Source organism: Physeter macrocephalus, chromosome 7 (assembly GCF_002837175.3).
Source record: "Physeter macrocephalus isolate SW-GA chromosome 7, ASM283717v5, whole genome shotgun sequence".
Lineage (NCBI taxonomy): Eukaryota > Metazoa > Chordata > Mammalia > Artiodactyla > Physeteridae > Physeter > Physeter macrocephalus.
In genome coordinates this window covers 8,409,172-8,427,192 of record NC_041220.1, presented here as the reverse complement: position 1 = coordinate 8,427,192, position 18,021 = coordinate 8,409,172, and the positions used below count along the sequence as shown (strand labels likewise).

At 39.2% G+C, this 18,021-nt stretch overlaps 1 protein-coding gene across 2 annotated transcripts in view; it reads right to left on the bottom strand.

Moving 5' to 3' along the window:
• The window catches only part of NUDT9 (nudix hydrolase 9), a 32,188-nt gene that overhangs the window by 10,419 nt on the left and 3,748 nt on the right, over window positions 1-18,021 (bottom strand). For both annotated transcript variants that reach the window (XM_028491583.2, XM_007108917.4), the window contains exons 2-4: window positions 11,207-11,446; window positions 7,687-7,782; window positions 4,656-4,742 (exon numbers count right to left, since the gene is read on the bottom strand). In XM_028491583.2, coding sequence (XP_028347384.1) covers window positions 4,656-4,742; window positions 7,687-7,782; window positions 11,207-11,446 — 423 coding nt within the window. The remainder of the gene's footprint in view (window positions 1-4,655; window positions 4,743-7,686; window positions 7,783-11,206; window positions 11,447-18,021) is intronic.

The following is an 18,021-nucleotide window of genomic DNA, read 5'->3' as shown; positions in this document are numbered from 1 at the left end:
TTATATGTATAGCTGGTTCACTTTGTTATAAAGCAGAAACTAACACACCATTGTAAAGCAATTATACTCCAATAAAGATGTTAAAAAATTTTTTTTAAATATAGTAGTTTAGGTATGAGTGCCCAAATTTCTTTGTATTGTGGCTGAATACCATATCTAACCCATAAACCGCCCCCCGAAGAGTTCATAGTCTAGCAGTGGAGCTTGACATGTATGAGAATAAACTACAAGAGTGACAGCTTGATGAGTACAGTAAATAGAAATGAAAGAATAATTGGTATAAGAAGACAACATCTGTTTTTAAGGATGACAGAGAGAGGAAACAAAGTTATGAAATAAAATAAAGTGTTCAAGAAACTGAAAGTATATGTGGCAACATAAGCATCAGTGAGGGAAAGATAGATGGTGAGGCTGGAGAAGTATGCAAAGAATTCAGAGAGAGCTTAGAGAGCCAGAGAATATTGTTTAAGCAGGGAAAAAGCCATTAGCAATTTGTATTTTAGAAAGCTCACTCACTTTGACAAAGGTATGGAAGTTGGTCTCGAGGGAAGCGAGGCTGGAGGCAAGGAAAGCAGCTAGAAGACTGTTACCATATGGTCCCGGTACAGGACGGTGAGGACAGCACTGAAGGCAGGGACAGTGAAGATGCAGGAAAGACAGATTTTACCTGTACTTCTTTCTTCTTTAAGAAAAAAGTAAAGATAAAAAAGTAAAGGCCTTAGCCTTTACTTTTTAAAAGTCATTTATATAGCACTTATTATGGACCTGATACTGTTGTGCTTTAATGTATTTATCCACTTAAGCCTCAAAACCAGCCTATAAAGTAGCTGTATTATTGTTTTTATTTTACAGATGTGGAAAATGAGGCGCAGAGAAGTAGATAACTTGCCTGAGGTTGCAGAGGAAAAAAGTTGTGTAAACCAAGATTTGAACCCAGGCAATCTGGTTCCAGAATCTGCACTCTTAATCACTATACTATTTTACTTAAATTAAACAAACAGAATTTACACTAATTAGGTAAGAGGAGGGATAAGGTGGCAAATGATGGTTCTGTCCACTCACAAACGTTTACGAGCACCTAATACACCTCACATGCAAGGAGCTGGGAAAACAAAGACTAACACAGGGCCTATGCTGCTCAGCCAGCCAGCCGGCCGGCTGGCCAGTCATAGCTAGAGCACTGGGAAGAGAAGCTGAATAGAGAGAGATGCTGCTGGGCAAAAAGGCAGGACCATACAGATGACGAAAAGCTTGCATATCGCATTTACATTCTCAGATTTTATCCTCGATGGACTCATTTAAGGATTTTAAACAGAGTAGTTTCTTGTTATGTTTTTGTTAGTACCAAATACATTGTCACTAAATTTAAAAAAAAATTTCTTGATACAACAGAAATAATATATCATTTTAACTAGGGAACCTCATTAACATTTATTAAATGCTAATGATATTCCTATGTACGACTGATATTCCCTCCCTACTTCTGAAGGTCCACACCTTCCTGTTTCTAACCAAACAGGAAAGAAAATCATATCGCCATTAACTTTTGACCCCAGTTTATTCACAATAATGTATTAACACTTCCCCTCTCATTTCGACTTTAACAAATATACAGGAACTTCTGACAACTTCCCATTATATGTGGGAAATCGCTGGGAGAGGTACCTGGGAATCTAAAACTTTAACACTTTCCCTGGGGGTTCCGAACAAGGAAGTGTGTGAAATTCTGCACGAGTCAATGCTATTTTGCATCATGAAGTACTCGGAAGAAAAGGGGATAGAATCTTTGCTTTAAAAGTGCCTGTGTGGGGCTTCCCTGGTGGCGCAGTGGTTGGGAGTCCGCCTGCCGATGCAGGGGACGCGGGTTCGCGCCCCGGAGGATCCCACATGCCACGGAGCGGCTGGGCCCGTGAGCCATGGCCGCTGAGCCTGCGTGTCCGGACCCTGTGCTCCGCAACGGGAGAGGCCACGGCAGTGAGAGGCCCGCGTACCGCAAAAAATAAATAAATAAATAAATAAATAAATAAATAAATAAATAAATAAATAAAAGTGCCTGTGTGATTCTTATGATTAGACATTAGTGAAATACTGGTGTAAAAGATAAAGCACAATATTTGGAGCCAAATACCCCTGTTTCAAATTTCAGATCTACAAGATTTAGGCAAGTCACTTAACCTCAGTAAGTCTCCACTTTCAGAACTATAAAATAGATATGTTAATACCTACCTTGAGGAGTTCCTGTGAGAAACAAATGTAAAAACTAATAATAGCACCTAGCAGAGTGCCTGGAGTAAAGCAATATTTTTAACAGTTCATTTAATCTTGATTCTTTCTTCAACATCCTTCATTCTTCTCTCCCTTCCATTTCTACTGGAGGGACTCATCAGTTAATAATACATGTATTACTGAGATAGCAAAGAAATCAACTTAAGATTACTGTTGAAAGCTAGCTTCTGCCACTTGTGGGCTCTTTTATAGCCTTGGACCATCTCTAAGCCTTCAGTTTTCTCATCTGTATAACAATAAAGTTCAAAAAGTCTACCATTTCAAAACGACTTGACACACAATCACCATGTTTACTCTCAGTTGCTATGTGGTTCACCACAGATAAAGATAAGCTAATTAGAGACTAACTTAACTTTCAAGACTCTGGCTTCCCTTTTCTGCTTCTTGTCCCTTTGCTAGCATTCCTGCTTCAAATATTTCACACCTTCCTGTCTTTAGACAGCCTCACCAAAATCAAAAGAAACTGATACTACCATTAATATTTACTTATATTATTTTAACTATATTCATTAATAAGAATATATTACCTCTTCTCATCTCACTTAAACCATAAAGTTTCTGAAGGAATTCTAGATGGACAGAAGTAGGTCAGTACATAGGTAGATAGGCAGGCAGGTAGGTGGGTAGATGGATGAATGAATAGATGGAAAATAAAACTGCGGTTGGGTGTGGGGTAAAGATACCTTCTGTCAGAGGAAATTGGACGGGCAAGTACGAGAATAAGATGGGGAGAGAACTGGTGCCTCCCCCAGAAACTTGAAAATAAGCTTCCTTAGAGTTAAACTATGAAATCATTATTATATCCCAGATCAGAGAGAACAAAGTCTCCTGTAAGAAAGGAAAGCCCTCAAAATATCAAAACTGAAAAAGCAAGAATATTGAGGGTATCTGCATTATTTAAAGAAGGAAAATGACAATCACATGTGAGGAGAGAGGTTGTCAGCGAAGAAATCCTAAAAATAAAAAGTAAATAAAAGAATGACAGAGATGATGGAACATTCCACATGTGTTGGGAAGACGACTCCAGTGGAGATGGCTAAGTTCATCTAAACACTACATTCCCCTACCTCCTTTACTGTGATCCACGCTGACCAAGAAACCCTCTGACTATGATTTGGCTTACCAGATAGATCTGCCTCAGGAAGAGAATGCCTTCCCCCTGTCCTGGAACCTTCAATGGCTCCATTTCATACTCCTTAACTTTGGCATTTTATATTCTCCACAATAGAATGGCGTAAAAATTAATTTTAAGTCTAATTTATCATCCACCATTCTCTTACAAGAATCTTCTGTTTCAACCAAACTGGTCTTTTCACTGCCCCTCAATACGCAAATAGATATTACTACAAGCCTTGTTCGTAGGCGTCCTCCCGTCCCCCTATCTAAGCTTCTGCTTCAGCTCCAGTCTACCTCTTCATAATACCTTTCTTGGGTGCTCTGGTTTACCATCATGATGTCCCACACATCTGATTCTCTACTTTTCTGACGCATCCTGTGTCATCCATACTACTTTGACATGTTTCCTTATTTAATATTTTCTATCTTGCAAATGAGAACATAGCTCCTCAATGACAGGAAGCAGAAACTTATTAGGACTGTTATACCTTTTCATATGCACCAAAGCACTTACTCAATTCTGAGATCAAGTAGATGCTCAATAAATGTGTGGTGAGCTATCTTTGTTTAAATAATGCCTAACCTACTCACACAACATAAAACTACAGCTTTACACTTAAAGCACATCACTATAATTTTACATAAAGTCCCTTTAAAATATAGATTTCATGTGTGTGCATATGAATGTATATATACGTATATGCAGTCAGCTCTCTGTATCCATAGATGTGGAACCCATGGATAAGAAGGGCCAACTGTACTACCCCATTTTATGTAAGGGACTTAAGCATCCACAGATTTTGGTATCTGCTTGAGGCACAGGGGGTGGTCCTGGAACCAATCCCCCAGGATACCAAGGGATGACTCTATATAAAAACACATACATAGGGCTTCCCTGGTGGCACAGTGGTTGAGAGTTCACCTGCCGATGCAGGGGACACAGGTTCGTGCCCTGGTCCGGGAAGACCCCACATGCCACGGAGCAGCTAGGCCCGTGAGCCATGGCCACTGAGCCTGTGCATCTGGAGCCTGCGCTCCGCAACGGGAGAGGCCACAACGTGAGAGGGCCGTGTACCGCAAAAAAAAATAAATTAAAGAAAACAAACAAACAAAAAAACCACATACATATACATACATACATCTGTGTGTGTGCATGTGCGTGTGTGTATAATGGACACGTAAAAACATGACTACAGTCTGTATTTATCCAATTACTTAGCTCTTTGCTACTGAAATGTGTTTTTAGTTCTTACCTGGTTATGATGGGATCTGCTGCATGATTGGGGCCCCATCGCCCCAAAAGCCCCCGGCCAACCAGTCCTGTCCGTCCTGCAGGATTTCTGGAAAAAGAAAACCATAAAATCAATTGAATGTGCTCATCTTTTTTAACACAACATGATATGGTCCAAAACAAGGTAGTAACAGAAATAAGAAGGAAATAATATCCCTACACAAATCCAGTAGCACTATTACATATTTGACACTCAAAGTACAGATTTCCTTATAGTGTTATTTAACTTTTCTTTCGTGCTTGTCTTAAGCTTTGGGCTTGATCCAGGAGGAGGATCTCATTTCCATAGTTGTTCTACAATATAAGAATTTGTTTCAGTTTTCACCTATACTTCAAAATTCAAACTAGAACCTTCCTGGACTCAAATCTAGAAGAATGAAATGCACCGCACCTAATCATTGTCTATCTCTGTGGCAGCAATGCTTTATCACTGAGGATACCCACACTTCACTTTCTCAACATCCTCTTTTCCTACTCCACTCTCCTACAACCTGTCTCACTCAAATAGTTTTGGTTACATTTTAAAGTCCATTTTTTCAGAGTGGGTTCTAGATTTTTATTATCAGTAATAGATATTTTGTAGCACATAATGAGGTAGAAGTATTTCACATTTCAAGATTTCAAATATACCAAATTCAATTTTTTAAAACAATTTTATAAAAATGCCAACTACTATTTAACCTAATGCCACGCCCAATGTTAAAACGTCTGTCAGATAAACATAGCAACACTCATGCCTGAGTAATTTTCTTCCAGTTTCTTCCAATATTCCTTAAATGTTCAACTTTCATTATGTAAAATGAAATGCCCTAATCTGCAATCTTACCTATTTAATGTTATATCTTTGATCCTCCTAGTATGTGAAAGTAAATAAACAACCTGTCAAATTTTCCTTTTCAGCCATCTCTTTTTATTCTGGTCTTCCCTGTGACTTTTATTAAAGTTGAGTGAATCTTTATAATCTTGGAAGCCCGAGAATGTTAGTTTTTATAGATGACCAAGTCTGTTACTTATAAACTAGAAGCTGTAGCAAAGACACATAGAATATCCTATAGCCTGAGCAGCAGAGAAACTTGTTTGCAGAAAAAGAAAACCAAAGGCAACGTATAAAGAAAAGCAGACATAAAGCAGAGAGACAGTTCTAATGGATTTCCAACTCCACCCCTTCCTAAAGTTAGCTGCATTTCTGCTCTGGGCTTGAGATGATCCTACAGCCCTGTTGTAAAGTTCACTTTTTCACTCAGGCAAGCTAGAGTTGGTTTCCATTAGTCAGAGAGTCTTGACTAAAACAATAGGCTATCTTGCCTTTGCTGACTATCCTTTTATATATGTACATGTCTTTTAATATATTTTACCCAGAAAAGAATCTGAGGAATAAGTCAAATGCAAGGACAGTTTGACTTGAAAAGGTTTAATAACATAGAAAGGCGAATAAGTAATGAACAAAGAAAGAATTTAGCAAAACTGAAAGACCAGGCTGGGGTGAGAGGAGCTCTACTATCTCCAAGTCTTAGAAGAACTAAAAATATTTTTAGTTTTTGCAACATTTTTACGAGGTAATAAGCATGATTACCAAATCTGTGATCCTTCTTTTGTTTTATTTGAGGCATGCTAATTTTTACATTTCTTCCTAATTTGTATAATGTCTTCTTAAGGAAAATGGAAAATTTTGGAGTTGTGTAGAAAAATTATTTTTAGAAGTACAAAAAGAGGGACTTCCCTGGAGGTCCAGTGGTTAAGACGCTGTGCTTCCACTGCAGGGGGCACAGGTTCGATCCCTGGTCGGGGAACTAACATCCCACATTCCACTCACATGCTGTGCAGCGCGGCCAAAAAAAAAAATAAAACTAAAAAAAGTACAAAAAGATACTTGATGTTAAATTGTTGGGTTATTTTTATTTTTACTCTTATATATTTGGACAAATTCTTACTTTAAGGTATTATCTCATTTTATAAATAACTACTGAAATACAGTTTTTAATCCTTTCCTTCTCTGTTAATTTATTCAATTACAGTTGACCCTTGATCAACGCTCCCGTATAAACTTAAAGTCGGCCCTCTGTATACACGGTTCCCCTGTATCTGTGGTTCCACATCCAGGGATTCAACCAGACTCAGATGGTGTAATTCTGTAATATTTACTATTGATAAAAAATCCATGTATAAGTGGGTCTGTGTAGTTCAACCCCTGTTTTGTTCAAGAGTCAACTGTAATTATTTCTACTTCAAGGTAAGGTCACAAGAAGATGCATTCAAACCCTGCCTCTACCACTTACTCACTGTGTGCAAACAACTTACATTCTCTCTCCTTATCTGTAAATGGAACTAAAAATATCCACCCACAGGGTTATTGTGGTGATTTAATTAGATCACATACATGAATTCTTTCATACAGTGTCTGGCATATACAAGCACTCAATAAACATTAATTATATTGATAAAATAAAATGCATATTTTAAGGCAGGACAAGAAAATTTAAACATAAAATTTTCTGTGTCCGTCTGGGCCTCCACCCTCCTTCCTTAACGTGCGGGGTGCGTCTGCACTGCACATTAACCAGACTTCCTCAAAGATGGGAGTGCCTGCTTGACCATAAAAATGCACTTTTTTCCCCTTTCTTCTGACACTAGCAATGTAACTTCTTAAAAGAACGGCATTCTTTCCCAACTCTGAAAGATGTCATGGTGACTTGCTGCTTGCTTTGTATGTGCTCACCTGGACCATGTATCTTCGGTGAACTTTATGTAAACTGTCGGTATGTCATTTTAATGTACAATCCTTCATCTCGAAAATGTGTATGACTGTACCTTTGAACAGGTGGAACAGTTCTCAGAGCTTTCTGAGACCCTGTCTTCCGGGTTATAATCCTCAGTTGGTTTGAATAAAATTCCCTTTATTCTTCTTACCTTGATTGTTAATTGAATTTTCGTTGACAGTATTTTCTACCTTTTAAAGACCCATTATTGTAAGACGTCCCATCCGCAGTACCTACCTAGGTCTCCCATTTTCAATCTCATACAGGCCATTCTGGCTCTTTCTCTCAACATGCCCATCCTTTTCATTAAACTTGGGCGAAAAGCTGCTTTCACTGTAATGAGAATAGCAATGCAAAATAAGAAATAATGACCCAATACTACCAACAGCTTAATAATGCCAGTCAGTTATTTATAAAAGCAGTATTATCCTCGAAACCAAATTTTTAGTTACAACTTTAATTAGTTTTCATTTACAGATTCATCAACTCCTTCAAAACAGTTTCTGGAAAAATAAAAATTCGTTTAACCAAAACACCTTGTAAGACAAGGATATGTGTTATAACCCCTCTGGGAAGGACTAATGACAGACAAACTGGAGCTCCTCCCACACGCTACAAGAAAGTCTAGCAGCAAAGTGGAGCTGTCCGTGGGCACAGTACAGCAATGAATGGTTCCTATAGTTCTAAAAATAAGATTCTTTCTGATATTTCCTCGTTTCTACTGTTTCAAAGTAATTTTAATTTCTTCAAATGTACACTGATTAATACTTTTATCAAAATAAACCCACAAAACATGAATTCACCCACAAACTTCATAATAACCATGATGTAGATTAAAATAGATACAATATGCTGGAAATGCTCCAGATTTGATCTGGATATAGCTCTGGATTACAGAGTTATATAAATATAAAATCTTACTGAGCTATACCTGCATACCTAAGAAATGTATACTTTACTGCATGTTATGTCATACTCAAAAAAAAAGGTTTTAAAGCTATAAATAAACTACTTTCCTCCGCATTATGAAATCGCTGACATAACTGCACTGACAGTGAATATTTATATAGCACCGGACAGTTCATGGGCAGTTCTGACATAAGTTTCACTTTTTTTCTTGCTTTAATTCCAATAAGCAAGAGAATAGATATATTTGTGCTCTGTTTTGGAAATAATTTCCAACTTGAATGATCCAGACATCTTCTCAAGACTTCTAACCATTCTTCCATTGAACACACATGTAAAAATAATTAAATGGTAAAAATCATGAAATTATAAAACCAGAGTTACAATGCTCTTGGGACTCTAGAAATTCACCATTATATGTGGAATCTAAAAAAATGGTACAAATGAACTTATTTACAAAACAGAAATAGAGTCACAGATGTAGAAAACAAACTTACGGTTACCAGGTGGGAAAGGAGGCGGGGGGATAAATTGGGAGATTGGGATTGACATATACACACCACTATATATAAAATAGGTAACTAATAAGGACCTACTGTATAACACAGGGAACTCTACTCAATACTCTGTAATGACCTATATGGGAAAAGAATCTAAAAACGAGTGGATATATGTATATGTATAACTGATTCACTTTCCTGTACACCTGAAATTAACACAACATTGTAAATAACTATACTTCAATAAAAATTTTAAAAATAAAAGAAAGGAAACTAAATAAATATTGAATACTAGTTAACGAAATACTTGTTGAAGTATATAGGGGGAGATGTACTGATACATCAAAAAAACAAGATGGAAGGAGGATAGATAGATGGATCTATAATGTGATAAAATACGTATACTAAAATGTTGATAAAAGAATCAAAGTTGGGGCTTCCCTGGTGGCGCAGTGGTTGCGCATCCGCCTGCCGATGCAGGGGAACCGGGTTCGCGCCCCGGTCTGGGAAGATCGCACATGCCGCGGAGCGGCTGGGCCCGTGAGCCATGGCCGCTGGGCCTGCACGTCCGGAGCCTGTGCTCCGCAACGGGAGAGGCCACAGCAGAGGGAGGCCCGCGTACCACAAAAAAAAAAAAAAAAAAGAATCAAAGTGGTGGGTTTATGAGTGTTCCCCATAAAGTTCTTCCAAATTTTCTGTATGTTAGAAATGTGTCATAATAAAATTTTAGATAAATAAAGGAAGCCATCTTCTGGGGAAAAAGAAAAAAGCATGACTCTAGTTATAACTGAAGCATTAATGTTAGTAATAAAGCTTGATTTAGATAGTGATACAAATTTAACTTTTAAAACGCAAATTGAATGAAAAATAAGAAGATGTATTGTCTTCCTCTGTTTACACTGTATAGTACCCCTGGCAACATCATTAATTTTAATTGTACATAATGAGTATGTATAATATATGTGTAAACATGTATATCCTCTAAAATGAGGGAAATGGAACTCATTTACAGCTAATAATTTCTCCACAAGTTAGCTTCATGATTAATTAATAAACCAAGTACTATCACAAACACACCTTTGGATTAAATAAGGAAACTGTGGGTCAAAATCAAGTCACAACAGTAAGTGACCTGGTAAAGTTTAACAACCTAATGAACTAATACTGGATCAATCCAACTAGCAAAAATTCTAATTTAACTGACTAAATAAAGCCTTGAGAGGACTATCATTTATAAAAAATTTACCCATTATATCAAACTTATAAAATGTTCCAAAACTAGGGCAGCAGTTTAGCTGAGTAGTTAAGGGCATGAAATCTGAAGTCAGACTGAGTTCAAGTCCAAGTAACACCATCTACTAGCTACATGACTGACCATATGCAAAGGACAAACTTTCTGTGCTTCCATTTTTTGTGTGTGTTTATTTTTCTATAAAGTAGAAATTAACAACCCTGTCTGCCTTCCAGAATAGTCATAAGAATAAAATAAAATAATGGTTATAAAACATTTAGCACAGGGCCTAGCTCATAGTTAGCACATTTTACAACTCTATCATTATATTTATCAAAAGAAACATAAATATAAAACGTGAATCAACACAGCACTTCTCTGAATTTAGTCAAAACATTTTTGCTTGACTTCCCTTTTTTCCTTTTTCTCTCTCCTTTTTCTATCCCTTTTCTATCTTCTCACACTGGTCTAATTTTATCATCATCCTGTTCTTAGTAATCTGGAAAAAGTTTCTGAAAAATATTTTCACTATTCAAATACAAGTCTAGTATGTTGGAAAATAACCACAAAAGGTGTTATGGATATAACCCCAACAAAAGAAATGAAAACAGAGACCCCCCACTTGTCATTTCATAAAATAAAAAACTCCACAACAAAAAAGATTTACCTATTTGGAAAGATCATCATAAAACCCCCAAAAGAATAAACAAAAATGAACTGAATAGCTTTGGCAAGAATTCAAGCAAATGTGAGGGACTTCCCTGGTGGTGCAGTGGGTTAAGACTCCGTGCTCCCAAAGAAGGGGGCCTGGGTTCAATCCCTGGTCAGGGAATTAGATCCCACACGCATGCTGCAGCTACGAAGCCCGCCTGCCACAACTAAGAGCCCGTACGCCACAACTAAGAGCCCATGTGCCGCAACTAAGCCCTGGCACAGCCAAAATAAATAAATAAATAAATACTAAAAAAAAAAAGAATTCAAGCAAAGGTGGAAACTGAGTTATAATAAAGTCAAGCACTGGATAAAAACTATTTTTCAACTATCAAATGATAATTTACAAATACAACCGTTACCTTCTCCAAAAGTCTTACACCCGGCTAACACCAACTAATTTACTCACCTGATCTGAGGATCTGCCCACCGAGGTCCAGCCAAGACAGAGACTGCAGTGTATTCCACAGGATTATAGTCTTGCCACTCAACAAGCCAGCCTACCTTTTCATTAGGAACCTGGCTGCGTTGAACTTTTGAACCTGGGTAAGGAGATGTCCGAGCCTTGTTGTGCGAATTCTCTTTGGTACCATTAGGACCAGACATCATGTTGGAGTTAAGATGAAATCCACAGGATGAAAATGAGTTACTGGGAGGAAAAAGAAAAATGTTTTATATAAGTACAAAATTAATTAATTAAAGAAACTAATTCACAGACCCCAAAATAGAACTTTTCAATTTCAAAGATTTAAAAATCAGAAAATTCTAATTTGATGCATATTAGTGTAAAGATCCAACATCTGTGAGAGATTATTTTCAAATATAAAAATATTGCTAGGGACTTCCCTGGTGGTCCAGTGGCCAAGACAGTACTCTCAATGCACCGGGCGCGGGTTCAATCCCTGGTTGGGGAACTAGATCCCACATGCATGCTGCAGCTAAGAAGCCTGCGTGCCGCAACTAAGAAGGCTGCGTGCCTCAACTAAAGATCCCGCACGCCACAACTAAGATCCCACACACGGCGACGCAGATCCCGAGTGCCGCAACTAAGTCCCGTTGCGGCCAAAATAAATAAATAAATATTTTTTAAAAATATTGCTAAATCTTATTAATTGAAACCTACTCACTGAATTTATTTTCGCTGAGAAAAAGGGACAGAAGTTTACTTTTGTTAGCACAAATGTTGGGGAAGAGAAGTTTTGTTATAAAAATTCAACCACAAAAACAAACGTAAAGGAAGACTCTTAGGTCTACATGAAGGAGTCAATTTTTAAAAATAGTTTATGGTCTAACATACATGTGTAAAAAATGTAGGGCAAAAATAGCACAAAAGAATAACAGGAAATGGAAATATACTGTTGTAGGATTCTTACATTATACACAAAGTAATGTAATATTACTTGAAGTCAGACTGTGATAAATGTACAAATTATAAACTTTAGAGTAAAATAAGAGGTGTAGAGCTGAAATAACTAGATAGCATATACAAAAAAAAAGGAAAACAAAAAACTGAACCTTAACCTTTACCTCACAGCCTACACAAAAATTTTTCATTTCTCCTCCTGACTGAAAACTTAAATGCCTTCTCATTATTCTTAAAGATTAAAATTCCTAATGACCCTAAATTAGGATATTTAACACGACAAAGGGGATTCTGAGAACATGGTAAAGTGATGACAGCTCCCTCCCCCTGCTCTCACAATACCGTAACAATTTGCCCTTCCTGAGACAAATGGTGGATGGGACAAACACCAAATTTACGGGGTGGTGAAATAAGTCAAATTCATGTGCCTCTTGATATCATATAGTGAGAAGCACAGAGCAATCATTTCTGAGGTATTCCTTACAAAAACATATGACCTGAGTTTAGCCATGAGGAAATATAGGACACACCCACATTAAAGGAGAACTTACAGGATAAAGGTCCATACTCTTTAAATCACTAAGGTCATGAAAGACAAAGTTAGAAGAACTCTTCCAGATAGAGACATGAAAACTAAGTGCAATCAATGATGAATATACTTATATCCTTCAACTCAGTAATTTCATTCCTGGTAATCTATCCCATAAAAATGAAATAACTAGTTATATGTACAAAAGATGTTTATTTCAGCAATGTTTAATGGGAATTAAAGGAAATGCCCAATAATGTGGGGATGGCTTAATAAATACTGGAACAGTGACACCATGGAATGACTACTAAGTAGCTATTAAAAATAATGACATCAAGTTACTTGTCAATATTTTCATAAAGTATTGTTGAAAATGAAAAGCAAGATGCAGAAAAGTGTATATAATATGATCCCATTTTATAAAGTAATGATGGAAAAAATAAATAAGTACATATATTCAAGAATGTGTACATAATGTATTCATTTTCTACTGCTGCCATAACAAATTTCCACAAGTTCAGCAGCTTAAAACAATACGAATTTATTATCTTAGAGTTCTCTAGGTCAGCAGTCAGACACAGGTCTCACTGGGCTAAAATCAACATGTAGACAAGGCTGTACTCTGTACTTCTTCTAGAGGCTCTAGAGAAGAATTCATTCCCTTGCTTTTGCCGGCTCCCAGAGGCCACCCCCATGCCATGGTTCATGATCCCTTCCTCCAGCTTCAAAGCCAGCAACACCTTATCTTTCTCTGACCCTTTTTCGGTAGTTATGTAGCCCTTTCTGACCACAGCTGGGGACATTCCTCCATTTCTAAAGGCTTGTGATTAAATTGGGCCCACACAGACAGCCCAGGCCACCTTCCTCATCTCAGAGTCCTTAACCGTAACCACACCTGTGAACCCTCTTTTGTCATGTAAGGCAACATATTCACAGGCTTCAGGGATTAGGATGTGGACAACGTTGGTGGCCATTACTCTGTCGACTACAGATGTTTAGACTGTCTATTATATGAGCATAGGAAAACCACAGACGGGTCCACATCACCAGGTTCTTAAGACGGGTTAGAGAATATGGTGTGGGTGTGGGTGGAAGGAGGAAAAGGGAAGAGGAAAAGAGGAGGGAGGGAGAAGGAAAAGGAGAAGAGGGAGAAGGAAGAAGAGGGAGGAAAAAGGGAGAAAGAGGAAAACGGGAGTGGAGAAGGGGAAGCAAGAGGTGAGGGGAAAGAAAAGAGAAAGGGAGAGAGAAGGAAAGGGGGTTGGAGGAAGCCCCTACCGCCCCCCCACCCAGGTTACAGGGCCTTTACACATGCTGTTCTTTCTGCCTGCAACAGCTTTCCTTCCTCCTCCAAGTAGCTAAGTTGCGTTTATCCCTCAGATCAGTTCAAAATTCACTTTGCTGTACAGCAGAAACTAACACAACACTGTAAATCAACTACACTCCAATAAAAATTAATCTAAAAAAAACCCAAAAACGTTCACTTCCTCAGGGAACTCTTCCTCCTAACTCCCTAGGAGAATTAAGGTTCCCCCTGCCATATGCTATGCTATCAGAGCTCGACTGTACTGTGAATTACCACAATTGTGATTTTACATTTATTAGGTTGAAATCTGACTGTAGCAAATGGAGAACAGGCAGCACATCTGTTTAATTTCAACACTTATACCCTGTGTCTGGCATAATGCCTGGCAAACCATATATACAGGAGATCCTTTGTTGTATCTGAAAGTAACAGAAAAAGGCCACATAAATCGTAGAGACCAAAATTTCACTGTAATTACTGAAAAGGAGTTTGATTAGGGCTTCATCTTTAAAAACGAAATTTAAAATTATGAAAATAGGGGTGTGGCCAAGATGACAGAGTAGGAGGACCCCAAGCTCCCCTCCTCCCATGGGCACACCAAAATTACAGCTATCTACAGAGCAACTATTGATGAGAAAGACTGGAAGACTAGCAGAAATCGATCTTCTACTAAAGAGATAAAGAAGGAACCACAATGAGACGGGTAAGAGGCACAGAGGCACGGTATAGTGAAGACCCAGACCCCTAGGTGGGCCACCCACAAACAGGAGGATAATTACAACTGAAGAGGTTCTCCCCAAAGATCAAGGGGTCCGAGCCCCACATCGGGCGCCCCAGCTGGGGGGTGCTGTACCGAGAGGATGAGGCCCCAGAATGTCTGGCTGTCAAGGGCAGCGGGGCTTACTCTCTGGAGAGCTAGAGAGTGGAAACAGACCCCACTCTCATGCTCTGGCACCCAGGGCAGGAGCAGTAATTTGAAAGAGCCTGGGTCAGACCCACTTGCTCATCTTGGAGAGCCTCCCAGAGAGGCAGAAGCAACCGGGACTCACCCTGCGGGCACAGACACTGGCAGCAGTCATCTGGGGAGCTCATTCTACCACAGAGACCCTGGTGCTGGGAAGCACCACTCTGGAATCCTCCGTCCAGCTTATTAGACCCTGGACCTGGACCCACCCACAAGCCTGTCAGCAACAGTACTGGGACATCACAGAGCAAGCAGCTAGCTAGGTGGGGACACACAGCTCCATCCACCAGCAGGTCAGCAGCCTTAAGTTGCCCTGAGCACACAGCCACCTGGGGGACGGACACTGTCCACCAGAGGGCCCAAGACCCGGCCTGCACACCAGTGGGTGGGCACCGGCCCTGGGATCCCCTGGGTCCCAGCCTCGCCCACCAGGAGGCCAGCACTAGATCCAGGACCCCAGCCCCACTACCACTCAACCCAGAACCTGGCTCTGCCCACAGGTGAGCCAACAGCAGAGTCCTCCAGGGCTCTGCAGCCAGCCGCCTCCTGACGCAGCCCTGCCCACCACTGGCAGGCAGCTTCTGCAGGAGGCACAGCCTGGCAATCGATGGATGTGGGCCAGCCACATGTACCAGAGTGCCCACAGTAGTGAGCCTGCCATAAAAGAAGGACCCACACAGCCCACATGCGGGGCACCCTTAGAGCTCTAGTGACCAGAGAGTAGTGCACTACTGGGGCTCATAGGACGTCTCCTATAAAAGGCCACTTCTCCAAGGTCAGGAAATGTAACCAACCTACCAAATACATAAAAATAAAAACAGCAAATCAGGCAAAATGAGGCAACAGAGGATATGTTCCAAATGAAAGAACAAGATAAAACCCCAGAAGAACAAAGTGAAGTGGAGACAGGCAATATCTAATAAAGAGTTCAAGGTAATGATCATAAAGTTGATCAAAGAACTTGTTAGAAAACTGGATGAACAGAGTGAGAAGTTAGAAGTTTTTAACAAAGAGTTAGGGACTTCCCTGGTGGCACAGTAGTTATGAATTCACTTGCCAGTGCAAGAGACATGGGTTTGATGCCTGGTCTGGGAAGATCCCACATGCCACAGAGCAACTAGGCCCGTGCACTCTACTGCTGAGCCTGTGCTCTAGAGCCCACGGGCCGCGACTACTGAAGCCCACACGCTCTAGGGCCCACGTGCCACAACTACTGAGCCCATGTGCTGCAACTACTGAAGCCCGTGCTCCACAACAAGAGAAGCTACCACGATGAGAAGTCTGCACACCACAACGAAGAGTAGCCCCCGCTTGCCGCAACTAGAGAAGCCCATGCGCAGCAACGAAGACCCAATGATGCCAAAAAAATAATTTTAAAAAAGAGTTAGAAAATATAAAGAAGAAATAACCAGAGACAAAGAATACAATAACTGAAATGAAAAAATACACTAGAAGGAATCAACAGTAGACTAGATGATACAGAGGAATGGATAATCAAGCTAGAAGACAGAGTAGTGGAAGTCACTGGAGCAGAACAGAAAAAAAGGAAAAAGAATAAAAAGAAATGAGAACAGTTTAAGAGACATCAAGTGCACTAATATTTGCATTACAGGAGTCCTAGAAGGTGAAGAGACAGAAAGTGGCAGAGAACATATTTGAAGACATAACAGCTGAAAACTTCCCAGACCTGGGAAAGGAAACACACAACCAGGTCCAGGAAGCACAGAGTCCCAAACAGGATCAACCCAAAGAGGACGACACTGAGGACCAAATCAACATCATAATTAAAGTGGCAAAAATTTTCAAAAGAATATTAAAAGCAGCAAGGGAAAAGCAACAAGTTACATACAAAGGAACTCTCATAAGGCTATCTGCTCATTTTTCAGCAGAAACTCTGCAGGCCAAAAGGGAGTGGCATGATATTTTTAAAATGATGAAAGGGAAAAACCTAAAACCAAGAATACTGTACCCAGAGACTTCCTCGTGGTCCAGTGGTTAAGACTCCGTACTTCCTCTGCAGGGGGCACAGGTTCAATCCCTGGTCAGGGAACTAAGATCCCACATGCCACACAGTATGGCCAAAAAAATAAAAAATAAAGCTGGTGTAAATATGGGAAAATGTAAACTCATATACACTATTAGTGTGCAAATAGATACAATTTAAAAAAAAAAGAATACTGACAAGGCTTTCATTCAGATTTGATGGAGAGATCAGAAGTTTTACAAACAAGCAAAAGCCAAAAGAGGTCAGCACCACCAATCCTGGTGTAAATTTACTTTTCACTTCTGTTTCATTATTTCCTAATACAGTTCATTTTCTAAACAATTTTATTTTCAATCAAATTCAGAAAAATGAAGGGACCTGCAGTTCTAAGAGGGAAGTTCATAGTGATACAAGCCTACCTCGGGAAACAAGAAAAATCTCAAATAAATAACCTAACCTTACACCTAAAGGAACTAGAAAATTAAGGATGAACAAAACCTAAAGCTAGTAGGAGGAAAGAAATCATAAAGACCAGACAGAAATAAATAAAATAGAGACTAAAAAAACAACAGATAAATGGAACAGAAAAGAAAGCCCAGAAACGACCGCACCGCTATATGGGCAATTAATCTACAACAGCGGAGGCAACAATATACAGTGGAGAATGGCAGCCTCTTTGACAAATGTGAAAGAAATAAACTTGACTACTCTCTCGCACCATGCACAAAAATAATTTCCAAATGAGTTAAAGACTTAAATGTAAGACCTGACCATAAAACTTCTAGAAGAAAACATAATCAGTACACTCTTTGACATTGGTCTTAGCAAGATTTTTTGGATGTGTCTCCTCTGGCAAGGGAAAACAAAAGCAAAAATAAACAAATGGGACTACATCAAACTAAAAAGCTTTTGCAAAGGAAACTATCAACAAAACAAAAAGGCTGCTGACTGAACAGGAGAAGATATTTGCAAACAATATATCTGATAGGTTGTTAATATCCCAAATATACAAAAGACCCATACAACACGATGTCAAAAACAAACAACCCAATTTAAAAAATGGGTGGAGGATCCAAATAGA